Source organism: Tachysurus vachellii, chromosome 13 (genome assembly GCF_030014155.1).
Source record: "Tachysurus vachellii isolate PV-2020 chromosome 13, HZAU_Pvac_v1, whole genome shotgun sequence".
In the NCBI taxonomy this organism is placed as follows: Eukaryota; Metazoa; Chordata; class Actinopteri; order Siluriformes; family Bagridae; genus Tachysurus; species Tachysurus vachellii.
This window is the reverse complement of record NC_083472.1, coordinates 15,626,874-15,653,423: the sequence shown is the minus strand read 5'-3', so window position 1 is coordinate 15,653,423 and position 26,550 is coordinate 15,626,874. Positions and strand designations below refer to the sequence as shown.

Sequence of the window (26,550 nt, the reverse complement as noted above, 5' to 3'; positions counted from 1 at the left end):
AAATTGAACATCTAGAGTAAATAATAGCACATTAAAGACTTGTAGTATGTTCTTTAAGGTCAAATAAATATTTAGCAACTTGTTTTGGAGCGGTGTGGGCCTCTATTCAAAAGTTATTGTGTAAGGACTCTGCCCGGACTTTGGCCAAGTGCCTTTTGTTTATGTTTCTTGTTCACGTGTCTGCCCCGCCCTTGTCTTTTCCTCCCTGCCTCTGCACACCTGTCCCTTATGTCTAAATAATTATTTGTACTATTTAGTTAATCCTCTGTTGTCTTCGTCTGCTGTTGTCTTTGTCTCCTGTTGTCTTCGTCCTTTGTTGTCTTCGTCCTTTGTTGTCTTCGTCCTTTGTTGTCTTCGTCCTGTTTCGTGTTTTTTAAGTTAATAAATCCTGTTTTGTTTAGCTGTCCTGCATTTGGGTCCATTTTTACTCCCTACGGGGGGTTCCAGAAGGATTCCGCCAGATCAGGACCCAGCAGGACAGCTGCAGCTTGGACCGGCCGATATTGGGAGCATTTTTTTTCTTATTGGATTTTTTTTTTCCCTGGACTTCGTGGGTTTTGGTGACATCGGTCCGCATTTTTCCGGTGGGGGACGCCGCTCCGCTTCCAGTTTTTCCGCGGGGGGCGCCGCCTCACTTCCTGGTTGCGGGCCATGTCACCAGCCCGAGTTTTGTTTTGTTTAAAATCAGTTAAAAATCATTGATTTACTTTATTAATTTATTACTTTATTAATTTTATTAAGGGGGCACGGTGGCTTAGTGGTTAGCACGTTCGCCTCACACCTCCAGGGTTGGGGGTTCGATTGTCTCTGTTGTCTTCATCTGCTGTTGTCTTTGTCTCCTGTTGTCTTCGTCCTTTGTTGTCTTCATCCTTTGTTGTCTTCGTCCTTTGTTGTCTTCATCCTGTTTCGTGTTTTTTAAGTTAATAAATCCTGTTTTGTTTAGCTGTCCTGCATTTGGGTCCATTTTTACTCCCTACGGGGGGTTCCAGAAGGATTCCGCCAGATCAGGACCCAGCAGGACAGCTGCAGCTTGGACCGGCCGATATTGGGAGCATTTTTTTCTTATTGGATTTTTTTTTTTCCCTGGACTTCGCGGGTTTTGGTGACATCAGTCCGCATTTTTCCGGTGGGGGACGCCGCTCCGCTTCCGGTTTTTCCGCGGGGGGCGCCGCCTCACTTCCTGGTTGCGGGCCATGTCACCAGCCCGAGTTTCCCCCCCCCCCCCACCCTCCCTCCCCTTTTCCTGGTTCCCGAGAGGTGGGTCTGGCTGTGGTGCGTCGGGGGTTGCGCTCGGCCCCTCCTGCTGTCTGGCTGTGGACGTCGCTCGGCCCTCCTGCTCGGCTGTTGACGTCGCTTGGCTGTGGACGTCGCTCGGCCCTCCTGCTCGGCTGTTGACGTCGCTCGGCTGTTGACGTCGCTCGGCTGTTGACGTCGCTCGGCCCTCCTGCTCGGCTGTGGACGTCGCTCGGCCCTCCTGCTCGGCTGTAGACGTCGCTCGGCCCTCCTGCTCGGCTGTGGACATCGCTCGGCCCTCCTGCTCGGCTGTGGACGTCGCTCGGCCCCTCTGGCTGCGCCGCCGTGTGCCTTGCTCCCCCCACCTGCCTCGCCGTGTGCCTTGCTCCCCCCACCTGCCTCGCCGTGTGCCTTGCTCCCCCACCTGCCTCGCCGTGTGCCTTGCTCCCCCCACCTGCCTCGCCGTGTGCCTTGCTCCCCCCACCTGCCTCGCCTGGTGCCTTGCTCCCCACTCCCGGACCCGTCGGGACTGTCAGGACGGATTGGCGCGTCAGGAGCCGCGCCTCGAGGAGGGGTATTGTCAGGACTCTGCCCGGACTTTGGCCATGTGCCTTTTGTTTATGTTTCTTGTTCACATGTCTGCCCCGCCCTTGTCTTTTCCTCCCTGCCTTTGCACACCTGTCCCTTATGTCTAAATAATTATTTGTACTATTTAGTTGAGCCGCGTTGCCTTGTGCAGCACGGAATCCTCTGTTTTCGTCTGCTGTTGTCTTTGTCTCCTGTTGTCTCCGTCCTGTTTCATGTTTTTTAAGTTAATAAATCCTGTTTTGCTTAGCTGTCCTGCATTCGGGTCCATTTTTACCCCCGCGTTCGTGACATATTGAACTGGATGCTGTGCCACTGAAGAACCCCATAGAATACAGTGATGATGGAAATTGAACATCTGGAGTAAATAATAGCACATTAAATATTGTAGTATGTTCTTTAGGGTCAAATAAACATTTTTCACCATGTTCTAGTGTCATAGAAGGAACTGATACAACACACTATGAAGTAGTGGAAATTAACCACATAAGAAAAATTGTTGCACAATAAAGAGCTGTAGTATGTTTATTAGGGTGAAGTTAAGATTTTCCAATGTGTCCAGGACCAGTCCATCAAGGCTTTTAAAAGCTATTGAACTTAATAATGTGTCATTAAAGAAACCACAGTAATTAACACAGTAATAGGAAAACATAAAAAATAACAACAACAAAAAAATACACTTGAGGCACAAACTGTTTATTAAATATATAAATCATAAATGTGTCATATATCAACAAGCTGTGGAACGTTTTAAATAAAAGCAAGCAGCGCTTTTCAGTTCAAATGAGTCTTAGCAACTTGCCAGAAAAGTATCATGTAATTTGTAGATGGTCCATGTGGTGGTGATGACGTCACATCCCTCCATAGGCATAAACGTGTTTTTAAGCCTTATAAAAACATCGACCTCTGCAGAAAAATGGATTGTAGGTGCTGCTTATTATAGTCAGTAATAAAATTAATTGTAAATGCACATTAACAAAGCTATTGAACCCGGAAGTCCGAATGTTTGAATATAAAACCAACTTTACCGCAGTCCGTCATCCAGGTACCTCACGTATGCCAACATTCTGATTCCCAGTGATCAGCAGATTCGTCTTGTAGAAGCGGAAGCTTTTTATTTACCCCAAAACAAAATCCTAATTACTGTGGCAAAAACATGATGATCTGGAACACGTGCACTTATACTAATTTCGATAAACACTGTAAGGTATATAATATAGTCGAAAAGATTGCGAGATTTATTTTTGGAAAGTGCAGGAAACTACATTTACCTTCGTGAACATAGTTGCTTTAAAGGTTGCATAGCAACGCTGATGCTGGGTAATATCTCTTCACATTACCGCTTTACTAAAAAAAACAAACAAAGAACATAACTACTTCTTAATTGAGTCAAATGGATTATATATATATATATATATATATATATATATATATATATATATATATATATATATATATATATAATTCAAAAACCATCGTTCTGTATGATTTATATGCTGCTTCCCTCATGGAGCCCGGGAAGTCAACATTTGTTGGTATTACTATATTTAATTTGTGGAGACACTTTAATCCCTAACGAACGATTTTTAAATGTTTTTATTCTTTGTTATTCAAAGCTTTTTGAGCTTTGTTATTTCAGTTTTTTATTCAAAAGAGGGAGCAAAAGAAACTAGATTTGTAAAGTTTGTCGCAACAAACTTTGATGTTGGCTTTGACGGTGCAAGTATTCGCAATGGATGGTGCTTTTTGGAGGCAAGTGGACATAAGGGTTAGTGTTGCTTTTGGAGGCAAGTGGACAAAAAGCTAGGTTGCCAAAACATTTGGAGGTAAGCGGAGACAAGCATGTGACATCATCCAAATACTCCTGAGGGAGTAGCCCAATGAGGGGAACTCCCTCAGGAGTATTTGGATGATGTCACATGCTTGTCTCCGCTTACCTCCAAATGTTTTGGCAACCTAGCTTTTTGTCCACTTGCCTCCAAATTCAAAAATAAAAAATAAAAAAATTGCACAACATGGGCATGTTGTGCAATTTTTTTATTTTCACGTGACATCACGTGATGTCATCAGAATACACGTGAGGAAGTTCCCCTCATTGTTCTGAGTGTTTTGATATGTCACATGTCCATGTTGTAAAAAGTCTTTTGATTTTGCATATATTGGGGGCGGGGCTGCGGCACAACCGGAAGGCCAGTCCGTACACCAATTTAAAAGTTTGTTTAGAGTATCACCCTAAAGGAGCTGGCTGAGTTTGGTGTAGATAGTTCGAAAGCTTGGCGAGTTATAAACCTCCAAATTTATAATGGGAGTCTATGGGAAAAAAGGCCAATTTGAGACCCGGTACTGGAAGTACCGGTACTCGGATCGCTTAGAAAAGTAATAGCAACAAACTTCAGACCAGAGTCTACAACATATCCGAATTTGGTGCATGTGGCTCGAAATTCCTAGGAGGAGTTACTCTTGGTAAATTTTTGTCTAAGCTTAAATAGGAAAACAGAATGTTGGCTTCTACAAAGCCAACATAATAACACACTTATAATTAAATATATTCCAATATATTGTGTTTTAATCTTATATTAATGTGTTACATAGAAACATACACAAGCAAAAATAAAGGTTGTTCCCATAAAGCTCATTCCAGCAAGAACCAGCTACACCAGTGGTGCTTGAAAACACCATGACTATGCTGGCCACCCAGCTATACCAGCACTATACCAGCACTGACCAGCATTATACCAGCACTATACCAGCATGAACCAGCATTATACCAGCACTATACCAGTTCAATTCCAGACTCTTCTCCATACCTGAAGAATGTGATTGCCAGCAACATGGCAAGAAACTGTCGACAAAGTATTCCTCCATCATGGATGAAAGACTTTGTCACTTAAATATTGATTGATAAAGCAAAAGTGGAATAAGTTAGAAGTAAACGTTAAACTACTCACTCGGATATTGATAGACACAGAATAAAAGTACGCCATACGTTAAACATTCTTCTTAAATTGTTTTAGTCTGATACATGATAACGCTACAGTGTTCAAAGGACATGGTTAAAAATAAAAAAAGGAAAATATTTTGTTCTGTTTACTGCACTGGCCCCTTTAAGGAAATCTGCACAGGTGTGCATAAGATGGTGGATTTTGTGTTACAAACCTGTCTCTTTATTGACTCGCACAAACAATACAACATCCTGACATCCTTATACAGTACCATAGCTCCCTGTCATACACTTTCTTTAAATCCACAAAGACGCAGTGCATCTCCTTTTAACTATCTCTGTCCTTCTCCATTAACATTCTCAGAGCAAAAAATTGCATTAGTAGTGCTCTTTCTGAGCATGAAGCAATGCTGCTGCTCACAAATTTCCACTTCCTTTCTTATCCTAGCTTCCACTACTCTTCCCCATAGTTTCATTGTGTGGCTCATCAACTTTATAACTCTGTAGTTCCTACAACTCTGCAGATCACTCTTGTTCTTAAAGACTGGCACTAGATCATTTCTAATAAATTCCTTAGGCATCTTCACTCTGTAAAATCCTGTTGAATGTAGATTGAAACTCCACTGCTGTCTCTCCTACACACTTCCACACCACCACAGGTAGTTCATGTGGACCAACAGCCTTTCCACTGTTAATTCTCTTCAGAGCCTTACATACCGCATCCTTTCTAATCTTTCCTGTTTCCTGCTCTACAATATTAACCTCTTCATCCCATCTTTCCCTCTCATTTTCCTCATTCATCAGCTCCTCAAAATATTCCTTCCATCTTCTCTGGACACTCTCCTTGCCTGTTAGCACCTTTCTGTCCCTATATTTAATCACCCTTATCTGTTGCACATCCTTCTCATCTCTATCTCCCTGTCTTGCTAATTTGCTAAGTCCTCTTTGCCTTCCCTTGTGTAATCGGATGCTTTCTGTTTGGCATTTGCCAAACAGAATTTGCCTTGTAATCCAGTCTATTTTCTGTCCTTTCTATGTCCCACTTTTTTTTAGCTAGTCTCTCCCTCTGAAGTCCGTTGCTTCATCATTCGACCACCATATCTCCCTGATCACTTCTGCTGTAGTTTCCTAGTCATCTGAAAGCTCTTCTCTTCTCTTCCTGAAGCTCGTCTCAGCTTCTGTCTGAATTCCTCACAACATTCTTCCTTTTTCAACTTCCACCACCATTCCACTGTCTGAAAATCATTTGCAAATGGAGAACATTTTAAACAACTGCCAACATTGCCAGGTCAAGCCATGCAAGCAAATTCACTCCAAGTCTCCAACAACCCTAAAATATTATTCCAAGATCTTCAGCAAGCTCTTGCTACAATTGATGTCAAATTGTATGAATCTACAATCAGAAAGAGACTGCACAACTTTAGTTATCATGGGAAGTGTGCAAGGAGGACACCTCATGCCAAAGAGTGAAACATGAAGGTGGAAATGTTATAGTTTGGGGATGCTTTGCTGCAGCAGGACCATGGCCAAGTCAAAGCCCAAATCCAAATCCTATTGAGATCCTGTGGATGCATGAAACCCCTCAAACATCACACAGATGAAAGAATTCTGCATTGAAGAGTGGGGGAATCTTTCTTCCAGTTTATGTCAGAAACTGGTAGATGTCTACAAGAGACGTCTCATTAAGGTTATTTTAGCCAGAGGGGGTTTCTTGAATTGATTTCTTTCGTTTAATAAGTAAAAAGTTTGTGTTTTGTTTTTGTTCTTTCTCAAGATCAGAAACTGACATTGACATTTCTTAATAAAGAACATACAGTATTTTCCGCACTATAAGGCGCACCGGATTATAAGGCGCATAGAATAGAAGATACTGCAGTCAAACGTTTGACTGGGTTTGCGTTATGCATCCACTAGATGGAGCTGTGCTAAAGGGAATGTCAACAAACTCACTCACTCACTCACTCACTTTCTACCGCTTATCCGAACTACCTCGGGTCACGGGGAGCCTGTGCCTATCTCAGGCGTCATTGGGCATCAAGGCAGGATACACCCTGGACGGAGTGCCAACCCATCGCAGAGCACACACACACTCTCATTCACTCACGCAATCACACACTACGGACAATTTTCCAGAGATGCCAATCAACCTACCATGCATGCCTTTGGACCGGGGGAGGTAACCAGAGTACCCGGAGGAAACCCCCGAGGCACGGGGAGAACATGCAAACTCCACACACACAAGGCGGAGGCGGGAATCGAACCCCCAACCCTGGAGGTGTGAGGCGAACGTGCTAACCACTAAGCCACCGTGCCCCCTACAAAACAGTCAGATAAAGTCAAACTTTATTAAGCGTTCTGACAACTCTGTTCACTCCCATGGTAACGTTGTTCAAACGTTGATGTGCATATTAACAATATCTCCCAGCCTTGCTCACTCTTCTCCCAAACGTGGAGGGGAACTTTTCCATAATTCAGTAAACACGTAGTAAAAGAAACAGTCTGATACCACTAAATCAAACGTTAGTGCATAACTCAACATTGTTCAGTTACGTATAACACGTAAAGCTTACTTTTTCAGTTCATTCCCCGTCCACGAATCCATCGAATTCTTCTTCTTCAGTGTCCGAATTGAACAGTTGGGCGACTACGGCATCCAACCTGCCCGCCTCCCTCTCGTCATTATCCGAGTCAGTGTCGCTGCTGTTGCATGGCAGTTCAGAGATTATTCCTGCCTTCGTGAAAGCTCGGATCACAGTTGAGACTGATACATCAGCCCAGGCATCCACGATCCTTTGGCAGATAGTGACGTAAGTCGCCCGGCTCTGTCTCCCCGTCTTGGTGAACGTGTGTTTACCCTCTGTCATCCACTGCTCCCACGCAGCTCGCAGTCTAGCTTTGAACGCCCTGTTGACACCAATATCTAGCGGCTGGAGTTCTTTAGTTAATCCACCTGGAATGACGGCAAGCTCCGAATTAGTTTGCTTCATTTGTTTTTTGACAGCATCGGTGATATGGGCGCGCATGGAGTCGTAGATCAATAGGGACGGAGCTATGTGGAAAAAGCCACCCTGTCTCTTGACATAAATTTCTCTCAGCCACTCAATCATCTTTTCCTCATCCATCCATCCATCCCTTTGTGTTTGCTTTGATGACAACGCCGGCTGGAAAGTTTTCTTTTGGCAAGGTCTTCCTCTTGAAAATAACCATGGGTGGAAGTTTCTGGCCATTAGCCTGGCAGGCGAGAACTACAGTGAAGGATGACTTCTCATTCCCTGTGGTGCATACAGACACCATACTGGTCCCCGTTTTCTCCACAGTGCGGTTCACGGGAATATCAAAGGTGAGTGGAACCTTGTCCATGTTGGTGATGTGCTCTGGCCGGATCTTCTTTTCATTGATCTTCTTTTTGCAGTATACACGGAAAGTGACCAGCTTTTCTTGGTAATCTTTTGGCAGTTGATGCGAGACAGTGGTTCATGTGCGGATGGAGAGATTACGTCTTTTCATAAAACGAAAGCACCAAGAAGGACCGCCTCGAAATTCATCGATGTTCATGTCCCGTGCTAGCGCTGTTGCCTTCATTCGAATAGTGACTGTAGAGGCGCTTCTACTTGTCAACAACCCACTATTCGAGTTTGTCCTCTAACTGTGGCCATCTCGCTTTGTTCCCTCTGAAACTCTGTTTAGTCTTTTTTACTTGGCGCAGGTCATCTACTTGTTTCCTCCACTTCCGTACCATTGATTCATTAATGCCGAATTCTCTCGCTGCTGCTCTATTCCCATATTCTACTGCGTGACCGACAGCCTTGAGCTTGAACTCTGCATCGTAAGCGTGTCTCTTGAAAGGTGCCATTTTGGGATCTTTATACACACACAAGTGGTGTGGGACTGTGAGTAAGCACAGTACCGGTGTTTACTGACTACGGTGGCCATAATGCTGCAAGCGGTTCGGTTTTGTAGTTTACAGTCGTACTGAAACATTTTATTATTATTAAATTGTTTTTATTGGTTTTTCATACTGAAACATTTTGACAGAGCGCCTTGATCCATATATAAGGCGCGCCGGATTATAAGACTGTCGTTTTTTGAGAAAATTAAAGGCTTTTAAGTGCGCCTTATATTGCAGAAAATACTGTAATATTTAATGGGTTGTCCTAATTTTTTCACATGACTGAATAACCTGAAAATATATAAACAACCAGGAGAATGCTTCTAAAAGGAATAATAGTGTATCATATAATAGATGACTGTAGTTATGACTGTTAATGGTATTTGAAGTTGGCTTAACAGAGCCTGCTAAACATACCAAAAATGTTATGCCATGTTACAGTGCTTTGTTGCCATTGAATACAAAATGTTAAAATGTTTAACAGTTAAGCACCTGATTTTACAGAGTTTACATAACATATATAATGGCTAAAATGTCAAAAATATTAAAACATTTTTTAAAAGGTTACTGTGATAATATGCCAAAATGCTGTTATGCAGTTGGTTGATATGATGTTTCTACTTGGTTGTTATGAATATTTTTGTGACATACATTACAGCACTCCGAAATTTGGTCTTCACAGCTTTGGAGGGTACAGTCAGAGCACAGGATCAGCCAGGATAGAGCTTCCATGGAGCAGAGGTGATTAAGGGCCATGCTCAGAGTTCCAACAGTCACAGCCTGGCAGTGCTGGGGCTTGAAAATCAATCTGCTAGTTTGGGTTATTTGCTAGGGCGTTGTTTGGTCATTACTGTGCTATCAAAGCTGATTCATATGATATTGCTAGGTGGCTATTATAGGGTTCCTTGTGGCTGCAATAATGTTTTTACAAGGTTTCAATATGATCCACAATATGGTATGCCACACACTGCACTTTAACTCCAACAGTTCAACACTGGACTATACACACACACTGCATTTATACTGCATTTATACACATAGGACTATACATACACACTGCATTTAATATAATATAATAATCTATCTGACAATAATCGATCTGTACCACTGGACATTTCTGTATCTGTACAGTCTGCTGCATCTTAACATATTACATATATAAATATTATATATGTAATATGTTAAGATGCAGCAGACTGTACAGATACAGAAATGTCCAGTGGTACAGATCGATTATTGTCAGATAGATTATTATATTATAGTCTATAGTCAGATAGATTATTATATTATATTAAATGTATATATATATATATATATATATATATATATATATATATATATATATATATATATATATATATATGTACATATTGCATATAATGTGTAGTACATTGTAAATATGTCTAATAGTACACTGTGTGTACTGACTATGTATGAGCACAATGCATCTTTTTCACATTTGCACATTTCACCTGGTAATGAGCATTTTGCACATTTTCACCCGTATGTAAATTGTTCTGCAATTTCTGGAGCACGCTCTCAAGAACTTCACTCACCATGGCACATGTGTTGTGGTGATGTGACAATAAAAGTGACTTGACTTGACTTGACTTGATCCCAGTTGGTTGCAAGGTTGTAGCTTATTGGTTGATAAAGAAACTCATTTGGTTGATAGCATGTTGCTATGTAGCTGTTATGGGGTGTTGCAATGGTGTTTCTTAGGAGGTTTTTAATACAATCCTAGTTGGCTGCTAAGGGAATGTTTGTGGTTGCTAGTGTGGTGCTAGGTGGCTCTTATGGGGTCCCAGGTGGTTGTTAATGAGGCTAATAACTAAAATATCTTGTTATTGTTAAAAAAGATTTGTGCAGTTATGTTGTTAAGGCATGTTAGGATTGACAGACGTAAGTGAAATTTTAATCCTTAATTACTTAACACTTAATCCTTAACACTTTGTGTTAAAATTATATATCTGCAGTTCTGTGCCCGTGAATAAAGTGCTATAGTAATTAGTAGGAATACTGATATTTATACACCTAAGCAATTAGACAGTGGATTTGTTTCGAGGATAAACACCAGTCTGTGTCAAAGTGCAGAACTGCATACCCATGCCATTCCTGTGTTTATTCCTGTGTGTGGTTATATCTCTGACATGAAATCAATCAGCTTTAATCAGTATTAATGGCTTCAAAATTCTTGCAGCAGACTGACTTTGCCACCATAAACGATTGCTCAAAATGCTTACAAATAATCAGCAAATTTTTGCTTTTAGTAAAAGTGTATAATAACCCAAGGAAGATACTTTCAATATAAAAAAATAAAATTTGTTCCACCGTGATCCTAATTTGCCTGTGTTCTGACGTTTTCAAAATGTCAGGTTGGTTGCTGGTTACACAAAATTGCTAATGTGAGTGAATGTGTATGTTGTCCTGAGCTAGGCTGGTCAGCCTGGTTTTGGTCAGGGTTGCAGTGGCCCCAAAGTCTATCCTGGGAACAGAGCATGCAAGGCAGCAAGGTGACAGTCTATTCCTGGATCAAACGTTATTTACATAAAATTAATATTCTAAAATTAAGCAAATTGTTTAAGTTTTGATATAGGACTCAATTAACGTGAAACATACTGACTTATTAGTGCGTAGGAATAAGTAAAACTTGCAAAAGCAATTAGTTAAACTATGCACACTTCGCTATTCCGGAAATAGCATGAAGGTATACAACTAACATTAAACCACACCGGTGGACAAGTCCTTATGCACTTTAAAACTGAAACAACCGACAAGTGTCAGCCACGGCGATATTCTATAACAATGAAAGTTTAAATGTGTTTTCCAGACAAAACATATAAGGCCACGTCCCCGAATTCATTGTATCCGTTTCCGTGACATCACACAACCTCTCCCCTGCCTGCAGCAGTAGGCTATCATTCTTTAGAAAAGAACCAGTTAATCAGCTTGAGACGAACTGCTGAACAAGATGGCGGAGTGAGTGGATTGCGCTTTGGAAAAAAGTAGCGACTACTTTTCTTAAATATTACAACAGATAGCTATATTCGTTTATGTATGCGTTTCACTGTGAGATAAGTTAAAATAAAATCGCCCCTCTATTCGAGGTGGTTTAGGGAAAACGTCGAACACAGGACCGTACGAATATAGCGTCCTCCCTATATAAGAGGCTAGCTAGGTTGTTTTCGGCTTTTGGAAAACTGGTCAATAAGCTACACGGATTTATAAGACTACACTTAAAGACATACACTTATATATGACCGTAATTATGAAATAGCCTTCGTGAGCTTCCAAGGAAGATAGATAGACGACGAGGTTTTAGTGTAACTAGCGAACATTTTTCAACCGTTCTGATTCGAACAAGAGAAAAGAACCGAAAGCTAGATAGCTTAACAGATTAAAGAGACGCATATATTCTATTATAAAACGCCGCCATTTTACATCGTTTTAGCAGTTTCTAGGAAGCACAAAAAGTCATGGCTAGTAGCAGCGGTTCTAAAGCTGAATTTATAGTCGGGGGGAAATACAAGCTTGTCCGGAAAATTGGATCAGGATCTTTTGGAGACATATACTTGGCTATCAACATTACAAATGGAGAGGTAAGGTCAAAGTCCTTTAGTTCTAAAAATAATTCGCGTTTATGTAAAAAAAATGGAATCGAAATAGCCCCTTTTTATTTCATAATTTCAATGTTAGAACGCTGTTTGTGCTGACTCACTTTCATAACTTGGTAGCATGTTATTCATCTGGTTTTAATTTTAACATTGGTTACTAAGTCTATTATCTCCAGTGCTTTTCATAATCCTACAGATGAACGGAACTGGATTGTACATATATATAATCTCTATCCACCATACTATTAAATTTATACTTCGTTCTATATAAATTTAGGAGGTCGCTGTAAAACTGGAGTCACAGAAAGCGAGACACCCTCAGCTTCTGTATGAAAGCAAGCTGTATAAAATTCTTCAAGGAGGAGTTGGAATTCCACACATCAGGTAAGAAATGTTTTAGTACAAAATTGTATGCGGCACATGTTCAAATCATAAACTCTACATCTGCGCCAGTTGCAAATGGCCGCTCCTCTTTTGTTGTGTTTGTTCAACATGTCCTCCCTTTCGATTAGAAAATGGCGGCTGAAAGAGGTCGAAAGCAAGTTTCCGGATATAGTAGAATTTTTCACAGTGACTGGTTTCGTTTATCTTAGATGTAAACAGTGTTTTCTGTTTTGTATGTATATTTGTAAAATGTATATTTGCTCTTGGAAGTTGAGTGAACATATTTTCCCTCAAGCAAGTCTCACACAACTCACTTGTACACTGGAGATAAAATTTTAGGTTAACTTTTGGTTCATCTATTCAGAGGTTTCACACAGGAAGGTGCTTAAAGGACGTCTTAAACTTAATTGTGGCATTGTAGTTTGAAAGGGCATTAAAAAGTGCCAAGGTCTCAACTACTCGGTGGATAATTTAAACTTGGAAACTAGACTTGTACCTACAAACTTTACCTGTGATCATAAAAAAATCCTGATGCTTTATGTTGAACATACTTTCAACACCCTCACTTGTTTTGCTTTAAATACTTTCATACATTTCATTTGTATACTGCTTTGGTAGTTTTTGTTTGTTTATTATTATTATTATTATTATTATTATTATTATTATTAGAAGAGGATGCATGTTTTAAGTTTTTCTTTGTCACTGAGCTGTCCATAATTCTTTTTCTGGAAATCTGCATGCAAATTTGTTTAATTGTATTATTTATTTATTTTTTGTTTTAAATGCCTTTCATCAACATGATTAACAGTTTACTCCATTACCAACAGTGCCATTTGACTGTTAGTTGATTTGATGCTATTGGATCATTTGGTATCCACAATTAAAAGAACTGATGTAGCATGAGCTCAGACCTTTCATGCTTTCATCTATAACCCGTCTTATCAGTTCCTTTTTATACTCTGATGCAAAAACACAGCTGTCGGAATCATACTTGATATCTCATAGACCATTAATTAGTCAAGTATAATTAACGATCAGTTCCTGACCTTGTTCCTTACCCAAGATGGTATTAAGCACTATTCGGACGGGACTAGTTTTCCAAATGAAGTTTGAGTTAGAATTTTCAGCTGACGTCTGTCATTTCATGTATGGATTCGGACGGGACTAATCTCTGTGTTTTATTATGGAGGTAGGAGTGTCTGTGTTTTACATGTGGGCATTGCACAACACCACATGTCCAGGATGCGTGGATTGCGTATGGTCATTTGACCGATCAATAAACTTGAATACCGGTGCGCTATGGTTAATACGGTAGTTCACGTTGACCAAAACAGACAAGAAAACGCGTTTTGGAAAAAACATTTTCGGCAATCACAGACATTCGCATTCGGACGGGGTTAGATTTCTCAGAGGAGCGCCGATTTTGCTGAAAAACAGTAGGTAATTTGCTGTGGAATTTTTACACAGGTCGTGTGAGAAAAAGACAGACATGGCAGATTCGGACGGGATTAAAATCACAAAGAAGTCTGTGAAACTGAAATTTCTCTAACAACCCCCTGTAAAACTAGTCCTGTCCGAATAGTGCTTTAGAAGAGAATTAAAATGAGAGGGTTAGTTTTTGTGGTGGCACCGTCCAGTAAAAAGCTGTGTATTAAAGGTGGTATTGCTGCTGATTTTTTTTTGGTATATTTATCTTTTTTAAGTAGAAAGTGACTCTTATGGGTGCATTTTCACTGTGGCCCTGAGTGGACAGGCTTTAAGGATTACAATTTATTGTTTAAAGCTAAAATGTTTTATTGTATTTTGGAACTTTTAAATACTGTTTAAAGAAAACAGTATAATACAAGAAGCTAAACTTTTAACTTATTTTTTTTGGATTTTAGACAAACCTTTTATGATTGATGAAAATTCTTCTATCAAACAGAATTGATACTGCTGCCAGTGACCCCTGTGATGTCAGGGTGGCAAACTACTAACCTTTAATGGAAAGAAAAAAAAAAACACCCAATATATTGGTGCTTTTTTGCTAAACCGTGTATATCTACCCATGGGTAGAAGAAAATTTCACACTCGTAATTTATTTATAAATGGTGTTCGCACCACTTTTGCACTGTTAACCCAGCATTGCAGCGCAAGACTTGTACAAACATTCATTTCTATACATGGTTAACAATATAAAACCATTAAGAAATTGAATATCATATGTCCTAGCAACACTTAACACTGTTTGGTAGTGTATGTTGGCAAAGCACTAAATATTGTAGAAGTAAGTTCTGTAGTGTGGGGGGAAATACTTGACAATGAAAAAGTAGTGAAAGTTGGATATCAGCGATCACCTGGTCAAGTATGTGACAAACATAAAAAGGCTGTCTCTTTTTCCCCTCACTGATTCAAAAACATGAGGTAGGCCATTATTTAAACTGGTTGTATGCTGTGTTTAACGAGCCATAGTTGCTTACACCAGGGTTTAGGGTAGGAGACACATTGGTAACAACAATGAAAACATTAATTATCTTTTTAAAATTTTTTTTTTTTTTCCAGATATCACAAACTGTGAAAGCTTTTAATTTGCCAGCAAAATGTCAAGCTTACATGTGTATACACTTTTTTAAAAAAAATATAAATAGAAGTGTATATAAATGAAGGTACAATAGAACATAAATATTATGTATGATCAAAGATTTACCATTGTCTGGTACACTTAGTCTCTTTTTGACTCTTACTGAAGTCAAGTGACTTATTTATTTATTCTAACAGCAAAAGGGCATCAACCATGTTTTTCCAAAGAAAGCTTCAATATGTGTTCATAAACAAAACTTTAATACAGAAACTTGTCTTAAACTTTTTGCAATCCTTAAATGCATACATCAATTTCTGTGGCTGTTTTAATATTTAAAACCTGATTGAGAGGCGTTAGGGAAATTATTTGCAATCTTGTGTAAATCCTATGGATAAGATTAAAGTTTTGTTTATAAACGGTTATTGACGCTTTCTTTGGAAAAACATGGTTGATGCCCTTTTGCTGTTAGAATAAATAAGTCACTTGACTTCAGTAAGAGTCAAAAAGAGACCAAGTGTGCCAGTGTTTCTCATCACTAAAGGAAGACCCAATGTCTGTATCAAATATTACCCTCAAAGGTCAAAAAACCAACATGACTTTTACATGTTTTACCTATTTTCATTTGAGACTGTAGTGTTGTGATTGAAGAAACTATTGTCCTTCCACATTGAAAGATTGACACTTTGACGTGATTATACATAGACTGAATCTTATGCATAAAAAAGGCAAATGATTCAGTTCCAACCAAGATGGATTCCAATCTGGAAACATATGCTTAATTTGTGCTGAATTTGTATAACTAGAGATTAGGTAGTGAAACCTGTACCCCTTTTTTTTTTTTTTTTTTTTTTTTTTTTTTTTTTTTTTTTTTTATTCCAAATGTATACATTACACAAATTTTAATGAAAAAGATAGTCAAATAAAATGTAGACATTGGAACAGGAAAATTCAACCTTGGGATAACATTAATTATTCCAAAGAAGTTATTTGGGTGATCAATCAGAGAAATTCTGTTATTTTGTTAAAATATAGAGGGTAATTAACTTTTAAACATTCTAAATTAGGCACAGCATTTAATCCCAGATATAGTTCAGAGAAGCTTCAAGCTCAGAGAAGCTCAAATCATAGGTTTGGATAAACAAACCTATGATTTGCCCAAATTAATTTTATAACCTGAAAAAAACATTTTTAATCACTGTAAGAAATGGTTACAGGACATTTGAGGGTATTTGAGATAAAGCAGAAAATTTTCTGTATACAGGGATATACAATGCTTCCCTAGACCTATTTCAAAATGGACTAAATTAATTATTTTCTTTAAAATTCTACAAGCAAAATACTAATAATAATGACAATGTGAAATAAGTTTATTTGAAATCTTTGCAAATTTATTAAAAATGAGAATTCACATGTACATAAGTATTCACAGACTTTGCCATGACACTCAAAATTGAGCTCTCATTCATCCTGTTTCCAATTATCATTCTTGATTTTTACAAATTGATTGAAGTCCAATTGTGGTAAATTTAGTTGATTGGACATGATTTGGAATAACACCTTTCTATGTAAGGTTAACAGTGCAGGTCAGAGCACAATCCAAGCTATGGAATCCAAGGATTTGTCTGTAGATTTCTAAGACAGGATTGTATCGAGGCAAAGATCTGGAGAAGGGTACAGGAAAAACGTCTGCATCAGTGAAGGTTCTAATGAGCACAGTGTCCTCAATTATTCGTAAGTGGAAGAAGTAAAGAACCAGCAGAACGCTTCCTAGAGAGGGCCGCATGGCCAAACTAAGCAGGGTAGAAGAGCCTTAAGGCGTGTGCTTTTTGGTGATGTTTTTTGACGTTCATACCCAATTGATTTTCACTGGCGATGAGTGAGTGTGCAAATTCACTTCCTGACATTAGATGGTGCTTGATGTAAAACAAATACCCTGGTACACAAGGTGACGCTGTGCAAAATTACGCTTCTGACACTTGCTTGTCACATAGTACAAGAAGACATTTCTCATCGAGACTTTTGTTGTCGCTGTCGCATTCATAAAAGCTCTTTGACGGCAAGATCGTCTTGCACTTGAGCAACACAAGTCGTGTTTTTACTTTAATTCAGTCGATGTATGCCATTTGTAAGTGAATCTTGCATATGAAACCAAGCAAGCAGAATGCACTTTGGCTAAATTATAATTAATGCTGTATGGACAATTTGTGTTCTTATTCCCTATTCAAACGGGATTTATTTTGTATGTGGAAATGGGGGTAAAGTAAAGTTATTAAATTTTAGACTTATCAGTTCTACTTTTAGTGTGTCTTTTTATCCATATGTGGCTGTGTATAAATTAATGCAGGTAATATCTCATCTGAATTTATATGTTGATCAAGATTGTATTGTATTTTGTGTGTGTGTGGGGGGGGTGTCTTCTCTGCAGTTTCGAGATGCTCTAGGATTCATCACTTGGTATGTTAAAGGGCTTGTCAGAGAATCATTGGTTCAGTGACTTGAATTAATTGATTTCCTATCTCTGGTAAGCCTAGCAACTTACTAATGATATGCAGATTTTGTGGCCATGCCTCATACAGCAAGCACTTAAATATAGTAAGTAATCAAAGGGCAAAACAATCAGTTCAAAATCTTGATGGAAAAACACTCCATTCTTCAACAAGAGCTCTATTTTTATACTAGAGCGACTATATATGTTCATACTTATCAGTTTGCCACAAATGTAAATATATTTGAGAATTGATTTTATAGACTGATACAAGTCTATGGTAATACATCAAGAGAAAAGAATGACTCAAAATATCACATGAGCGTGGAAAATGCAGAGCAGATTTGGTATATTACAAGAAATTGCTAAGTTAGAATATTTTGTGTATTGTATCAGACATTTTCTCTTGTTGCTCATTGGTTCAAATCTGCAGAGCACTTACTTATATACTGCTAAGAAAAAATAAGGGAACACACACCTCACTCAAAACAGTCTTGAGCAAAATATACAAGTTGAAAATCTATTCTTATCTACATTGTGTAATTTAAAGAAGAAAATGTTTCAAAGGAAACCTAAATCAACATATTGAGTCTTGCATTCAAACTGAAAGTCAAAATAAAAAAATAATTGCATTTTAATTTAATTATTAATTAACCAAATTATGTGATATAAACTATATTAAATACCACTGACAGGATATTCTTTTATATAAGGTTGTAATGGTTCAGATTAATTGCTAACTGTAAAGAGAGGATTTTGTTTATACGTTGAACTTTAAGCGCCATCTTGTGGTTCGGATTGGGATGGTAACTTCCGTGTAGTAAGTGGAGTTTATTGTTAAGTGTCATGGCTGAAGAGCGGCTCGTACAGTGAAGTTGTGACCGCATAAGGCTTTTTACGAACAAAAAAAGAGAAATATTCATGTTAACGTTAATTGAGAAGATTCATGAAAGCTACTGAAAGATTAAAAGCCATGAACCAACATCTCACTTGTTCACTGTCTAACTGGATAGAGAAGTACACGTCTAGTGAGGACAGAACAGTAAAAAACCTTTTTATCAGCATACAATGCCCTTCAGAAGCTGTTACCTTCAGTCATCAAATCAACATGTGGCAGCCATTGGACCAGCATCCCCAACAATTGCCAGGGAGCCACATGCTGAAAGCACAAGATGAGGTAAGGGAAACAAGATCCCGGTGCTCTGCTTCTTCAACGCGGTCTACCAGATCATCTGCAAGCGTAGCAGCTCTCAAAGCGCGAGCCAAAGCTGAGGCTGTACAAGTGCAGGTGGTCTATGCAGAAGAGGAAGCTGAAGTAATGAAACAACAAGCTGAAATGCATTGAAATTCTCAGCTACATATTTTAAAGATAAAGAAAGAAGCACCAGCCACTGCTACAGCAGAAGCAGAGACACTAGAAGCAGCTGCACAGTTTGAAGAACAACAGCCTTACAGCAAAGAACATCCGTGCGACAACCCCATGGACTCCAAGGAAAAGGTTAAAAATTTCATTGATAGTCAAGTATTCTTGCAAAGCAACCAAGTGCCATCACAGCCTCAAATGTCAATTACAAATCCCTTCTACCATCATGATAACACAGGAGCAGAACCATCAGCATCCCCCTACATTACTATTGTAATCAAGCAAGAAAACCAGCAGCACAGAGAACAACGGCCATCCATGTACATTTCGACACCACCTCCTAACGTAGCACATCCAGTTCTCAATCATCAACACCAGTCATTCAGTGCAACATCCCCAAATCCTCAACAGATAGCTAGAGACTCCAGCAAACTAACAGAGCTAGGAGATCTCTTGCTGGAACTACAACTAGCTAAAGCAGAGGGCTATTCACCTGGGCTGGCCTTTCTGGATACAGCTCGTGGTGTTAACCCCATAGTGGAAAAGCTCCCTTATTTCCTACAAGAGAGATGGATCTCACATGCATCCAAATAAATACAAGGTAGATTACAATGCCACATTTCCACCATTTTCTACCTTTTCTACCTTTGTACAGGAGCAAGCATAAGAAATGATCCTAGCTTCTCCTTTCTGTCAGCAGCACAGCCCAAGTTTGACAGACCTGTTAAAAACAGCACTCGCCCTATGATTTCAGTGAAAAAGACAGACATAGCACAGAGTAATGAAACAACAGACGTTATTGATGATCCAGACAATGTCCTTTGCATAAAAAAAATGCATCCCCTCAGGAGATGTCGCAGTTTCTGCAGCAAGCCCCTAGAAGAGAGAAAAACATAACTGAAGGATAAAAACATATGCTTCAAGTGTTGCGCATCAACCAAACACCAAGCCAAGAACTGTCAGATCAAAGTCACCTGCAAAGAATGTGGGAGTGAAAGGCACAATACAGTGTTACATCCAGGCCCACCCCCTCCTAACGAAATCATGCCGCTGACAGAGGCAAAACAGCATGGCGTGGAGCCTGAGCTTAGCACACCATCAGTCTCAGCTACAGCAATGTGCACAGAGGTATGTGGCGAACAACGTGGCTCAAGGTCTTGTGCTAAAATATGCCTAGCCAAAGTGTATCCATCAGGTCAGTGGGACAAGGCAATAAACCTGTATGCCGTTATGGACGAGCAAAGCAATCAGTCTCTTGGCCGCTCTGAATTTTTTTCGACATCTTTAGTGTTAAAGGAGGCACAGAGGTGTATACCTTAAAAACATGTTCAGGTGTCATGGAAGTTAGAGGGAGAAAGGCTAAAGACTTTATTGTTGAGTCTATAGATGGTCACATAAAGGTGCTCCTGCCCCCGATGCTAGAATGTGACATGATCCCAGAGGATCGCTCAGAGATACCCTCGCCTGAAGTCGCCCAATACCACCCACACTTAAAGGCGCTCTCGCACAAGATACATGCTATAGATTCAAATGCACAAATCCTGTTGCTCTTGGGTAGAGACATCCTGAGTTTGCACAAAGTGAGAGAGCAGTGCAATGGTCCCCATAATGCACCATTCGCCCAGCGCCTTGACCTCGGCTGGGTTATTGTGGGAGATGTCTGTTTGAATGGTGCACACAAACCAAGGTCTGTCACAACGTACAAAACAAACACATTGCTCAATGGTCGTCCATCGTACCTCAGTCCATGTACCAATGTCCTTCAAATAAAAGAAAAATCTGTAAGGGAACTAAAAGACACTCAAATCTGCACAGATACTTACCAGGCAATACAGACAGACAATCTTGGGGACAATATCTTCATCAAGAGGGAGGATGATGAAAAGTTAGCGCCTTCACAACAGGATGTGCAATTTCTCACAATAATGCAGAACGAAATGTATCAGGATAAGACCAACAGCTGGGTTGCACCCCTTCCCTTGGTTACACCCAGACAACGTCTACCAAATAATCGAGATCAGGCTTTAAAAAGACTCAACACACAAATGAAATCTCGTCAAAAAACCTGAGATGAGAGAGCACTTTGTACAGTTCATGCAAAAGGTCATCGACAACAAGCAAGCAGAAGTCGCACCCTCCTTAGAGCTGAATGAAGAGTGTTGGTATCTCCTCATGTTTGGGGTATCACCCGCAGAAGCCCAAACAAATGCGTGTGGTTTTTTTTCAACTACGTACTTTTTAAGTGGCAAAGATCTCAACAACGCTTTGCTTGGGGTTTTAATCAGATTTCGCAGAGAGCCCATCGCAATAACCGCAGATGTGGAACAAATGTTCTACTGTTTCACAGTAAGGGAAGACCACCGCAAGTTCCTGTTTTCTCTGGTTTAAAGACAACGATGTCACAAAAGAGATCATCGAGTATGAGTATAAAAGTCCATGTTTTTGGAAATCGTCCGTTTCCCTCTGTTGCAATCTACGGGCGCCACAAGGCAGCTGAAGCTGGTGTGAAAGAATATGGCAAGGACACAGAGCATTTTGTCACCAGAAACTTTTACGTGGATGACGGTCTAACCTCACTTCCAACTGAACTTGAATCAATCGCTCTCCTGCAAAAAACACAAATGTTAGCTGAGTCAAGTCTGTGTTTGCACAAAATTGCCTCAAACAGCAGCAAGGTCATTGAGGCGTTCCCAGCAAAAAAGACATCAAAGGTCTTGACTTAGACATTGACCCATTACCTGTGCAAAAAAGCTTAGGCATCAGCTGGAGTCTTGAATCGGATACTTTCACATTTGAAGTCTCTAAAGAACAAAAAGCATTCACCAAAAGAGGCGTGCTATCCACTGTTAAGTTTGTACGACCCCTTAGGTTTTGTTGTGCCGATAATTGTACAGGGAAAAGCACTCATAAGAGAACTAACCTCCGAACCATGTGACTGGGACGATCCCCTATCGCCAGCTAAAGAAAGACTATGGTCTGTATGGAGAGACTCTCTTCTCGAGTTAGAGCACCTACACATTCCCAGACCTTACGTACCATCGTCTCTTTCCTCAACACAACACAGAGCTGTGTGTCTTCAGTGACGTCTCATCCACAGCAATCGCAGCTGTTGCCTGCTTGCGAGTTGTCAACGAGCAGAGACAGCACCTCACGGGTTCATCATGGGCAAAGCCAAACTGGCACCAAAACCAGCTCACACAATTCCACGACTGGAGTTATGCGCCGCGGTCCTTGCTACAGAAATGGCAGAGCTTATATGCCAAGAAATCGACCTAGAGCTTCATGCTGTAAAGTACTACACTGACAGTAAGATTGTACTAATTTACATCTACAACATGTCAAGAAGATTTTACAGAAGATGAATTACATTTTGTTGTCCAAGTACCTGTTACTTTGACAAAGTTGAATCTAATCTAACCAATCTGATGACTGTTGATACAAAAGGAGGCACATGGAGTTAATGGTCAGGAAAATCAGCCAAGTGAAGAAGGTTTTGTGTTTGTTACAGGGTGCTGTCTGTGTGAACTCACAATTAATTTTGGAGTTAGTTGAATCAATGTTAAAATGATAGTTATTTTTCAATAGACATATTTTTTGTTTTTGTGTGAAAAGAGCGTGGGTGGTGGCAGTGGGGCTCATTGGCACCCCTAAAGCACCCCTAAAGCTCTGACCCTAGAATTGGCACCCCTAAAGCTCAGCACCCCTAAAGCTCTGACCCTAGAATTGCCCCTGTAACATACACAGATGGCCTCAGAAATGGTGTAATGTAATGAGAGAGTTATGTAGTTGTTTTTCACGGTTTGATTTTGGGCCCTTTAGTTTCAGTGAAGCATACTGTTAATGCTACAATTTTTTGTATATAATAAATTTTTATATCATTATTTATATATTCCTGACATTCGTATGCTAAGTTTTGTTGAAGCCTAAGTGTTATTCATACTCTCTCTAACTCATTCACCCACTCACAGTCCCACAGCCTGACCATGATCCCTTGGAGACACACAGCTGCAAATATCGCCAATTGACATTTTTGCAGAATTCAACATTTCACTGGAGAATTAATGTATGCAATTTCGGCAATAAAAATATATTTTTTTCCAAAAAAAGTAAACAAATTAGTTGTTAATTTTAAAAGACGCATCTTATTTTTGCATATTTTGTATATCTCTAATATCGAAAAAGTGCTTCTTATCCAATTAATCGATGGAATAATTGATAGAATACTCGATTAGCTGCAGCCCTAGTTTGCACACATCCACTTTATATAGTACTAGTAGTGCAACATGCACTTTATGTAGGTATATGTGTAATGTGTTTATTTCTACGTTTGGTCCTAAGTAGGGATGAGTGAGTACAGCATTATCTGTATCTGTATCCGTATCTGTTAACCATATGAATTATCTGTATCCGTACTCGGAGTGGGTGGGGGCCTAACCCGGAAGTGGGCGTGGCTTGTCTTGAAATGGGCGGGGCTTTAAGAGGTAATAATTAATTTGTAATATTTATAACACTAGCTTACTACCTTTGTTTTTATGAAATACAGCAAAAACATGTCAGACACAGTGTCTGGTTACTGGTTAGAGACAGCTGAAGGTTTAAAAAAGAACAAAAATCTCCGATAGGCAGAGACGCAATGCGAGTCGCATTCTACCAAGCAAGCACCACGTCTGAACGAACCCACGTTTATCAGAACTCTACTTGTTAGTAAGTACGTATTATTAACGTTACAACCCGAAGTAAAAAGCTGAAGAGAACCTAAACGTTAACAGAAAAGACCCGCGAACCCGTGTGACCGAGGGACAGACAGAGAGCTGTTCTGTGTGTGACTGAGTGAGCAGAGCGAGACACAGCAACACAATCCATCTGTATGTGTGTAGGGGAGGTGCGCTGTGACTAGCCTATCACAGAACGCTGACACAATCAGCTACCCAATGATGATTTTCATTCAGTCCGAGCACAGATATTGACTCGTATTACTCATATAATACTCGTACTCGGCAGAAGTGCTTTATCCGTACCGGATACTCGTTTCAGCCGAGTATCCGGCTCATCTCTAGTCCTAAGTTCTGTTTATTTGTTACCTTGGTCCTAGAAGAGCTTCATTTCATTGTTTGTGTCCTATACCAGTAGGCTATGGTTGAATTGACAATAAAAGAAACTTGACTAGCACCAAAAATCCTTAGCAAATAATATATAATTTCTTAAAATTAATAAAATACCCTCAGAAATAAAATGGTACAAGATCTGTAGTATGGTGATCAAATTCCATGTTTCAAATGAGAAAGTAATGGCTCAGTAGTAAAGTAAATACAAGTATTTGAAGACACTAAGTCTGCTTTTCAGAATTCAGGAAATTGTGCACAACCTTAAGCATGACCTGTATTCAGTATTAAAAATAACACTATAATTTGTCAGAAGAGACCAGATTGGCTGACAGTTGCAATGCCCCTTCTCACTAAAAATGGGTCCCAGATCTAGCTAAGTAAAAGCTTGCTAACAAGACAGCTTTAACATGCATGAATTCTTGTAAATTATATATATATATATATATATATATATATATATATATATATATATATATATATATATATATATATATATATATATATATATATATAAATAAATAAAAAAAATATAATTTTTTTATTTTTTATTTTTTAAACACAGTGCAGGCCCTGAGGGCCCACTTACTCTAGTGAAACTTTGGTCTTCATTTTTACATTTACATTTACAGCATTTGGCAGACGCCCTTATCCAGAGCGACGTACATAAGTGCTTAAATCTCTAACATTGAATACATTAATGCTGGATCACTAAGTTACATACTTAAGATACCATGAGTTTAAAACATTTGTTCTAAGTTACAATGAAAGTGTCAAAGGTGTGTTTTATTTTTTTTTTTTTTATTTTTTTTTTTTTTAAATGCAAAAGATAATGAAAGAAGTGCTAGTTGAAGTGTTTCCTGAATAAGTAGGTCTTCAACCGCCGCTTGAAAATAGCCAGTGACTCAGCTGTCCGGACCTCTAGGGGAAGTTCGTTCCACCCCCTTGGTGCCAGTACAGTGAAGAGTCTTGTAGTATACTTGCCTCTTACCCTGAGAGATGGTGGAACCAGTCGAGCAGTGCTGGTAGATCGGAGGGTGCGGGGTGCAGTGCGAGGAGTGATGAGGGCTTTGAGGTAAGAGGGAGCTGGTCCATTTTTGGCTTTGTAGGCCAGCATCAGTGTTTTGAATCTGATGCGTGCAGCTACCGGAAGCCAGTGGAGGGATCGCAGCAGCGGGTGGTATGCGAGAACTTTGGCAGGTTGAAAACAAGCCGGGCAGCTGCATTTTGGATCATTTGCAGAGGACGGATTGCGTTCATAGGTAGACCTGTCAGCAGTGCATTGCAGTAATCCAGTCTAGAAATGACAAGAGACTGAACAAGTACCTGAGCAGCCTGTGTGGACAGAAATGGTCGAATCCTTCTAATGTTGTAGAGAAGAAACCGACATGAGCGAGTCACATTAGCAACATGAGAGGAAAAGGACAGTTGATTGTCCATGGTTACCCCAAGGTTGCGAGCTGTGGCTGAAGGGGAGATCAGATCGTTGTGCAAGGATATAGCAAGATCATGACCTGGGGATGAATCACCTGGGATGAAGAGCAGCTCAGTTTTGCTAGGATTAAGCTTTAACTGATGAGCAGTCATCCATGATGAAATTTCTGCCAGACATGCAGAGATCCGGTCAGAAGCTGTGGCATCTGCGGGTGGGAAAGAGAAGATAAGTTGTGTATCATCAGCATAGCAGTGGTAAGAGAACCCATGTGAGGAAATAACTTCAAGAGAGTGAGTATACAGGGAGAAAAGAAGAGGACCAAGTACTGAGCCTTGTGGGACGCCAGTGGAGAGTCTGCGTGGAGCAGATGTCACTCCCCTCCATGTTACCTGATATGAGCGTCCTTCCAGGTAGGAAGCGAACCATTCCCAAGCTGATCCGCATATCCCAAGACTCCTGAGGGTGGCTAAGAGAGTCTTATGGTTGACCGTATCAAACGCTGCTGAAAGGTCAAGGAGGATAAGGACGGATGAGAGATTGGCTGATCTAGCAGCATGTAGTTTCTCAGAGACATCTAAAAGGGCTGTCTCTGTGGAATGAGCTGCTTTAAAGCCAGACTGGTTGGGGTCTTGGAGGTTGTTCTGTGAGAGATAGACAGACAGTTGATTAAAGACAATGCGTTCAAGAATTTTTGAAAGAAACGAGAGAAGTGATACCGGTCTGTAGTTACTGATGTCTGATGGATCCAGAGCAGGTTTCTTCAGGATGGGAATAACCCTTGCTCTCTTGAAGGTAGTTGGTACCTGACCAGATGCTATGGATCTATTGGTGATAGTTGTAATGAAGGGCAGAAGGTCTTGCGAGATGGTCTGCAGCAAAGTGGAAGGGAGTGGATCCAATGGGCAGGTGGTAGGATTGCAAGACTGGATGAGTTTTAGAATCTCTTCTGCTGTTACAGT

At 39.9% G+C, this 26,550-nt stretch overlaps 2 protein-coding genes across 10 annotated transcripts in view; both read left to right on the top strand.

Annotated features, from left to right (window-relative positions):
* hdac3 (histone deacetylase 3) overlaps window positions 1-26,550 on the top strand; it is a 448,843-nt gene that overhangs the window by 127,782 nt on the left and 294,511 nt on the right. The window lies entirely within an intron of this gene.
* The window catches only part of csnk1a1 (casein kinase 1, alpha 1), a 35,998-nt gene continuing 21,005 nt past the window's right edge, over window positions 11,558-26,550 (top strand). For 6 of the 8 annotated variants that reach the window (XM_060885411.1, XM_060885409.1, XM_060885410.1 and 3 more), the window contains exons 1-2: window positions 11,558-12,247; window positions 12,540-12,646. In XM_060885411.1, the coding sequence (XP_060741394.1) occupies window positions 12,125-12,247; window positions 12,540-12,646 (230 nt within the window). In that variant the 5' untranslated portion in view covers window positions 11,558-12,124. The remainder of the gene's footprint in view (window positions 12,248-12,539; window positions 12,647-26,550) is intronic. The other 2 variants (XM_060885407.1, XM_060885413.1) reach the window with 2 other exon arrangements.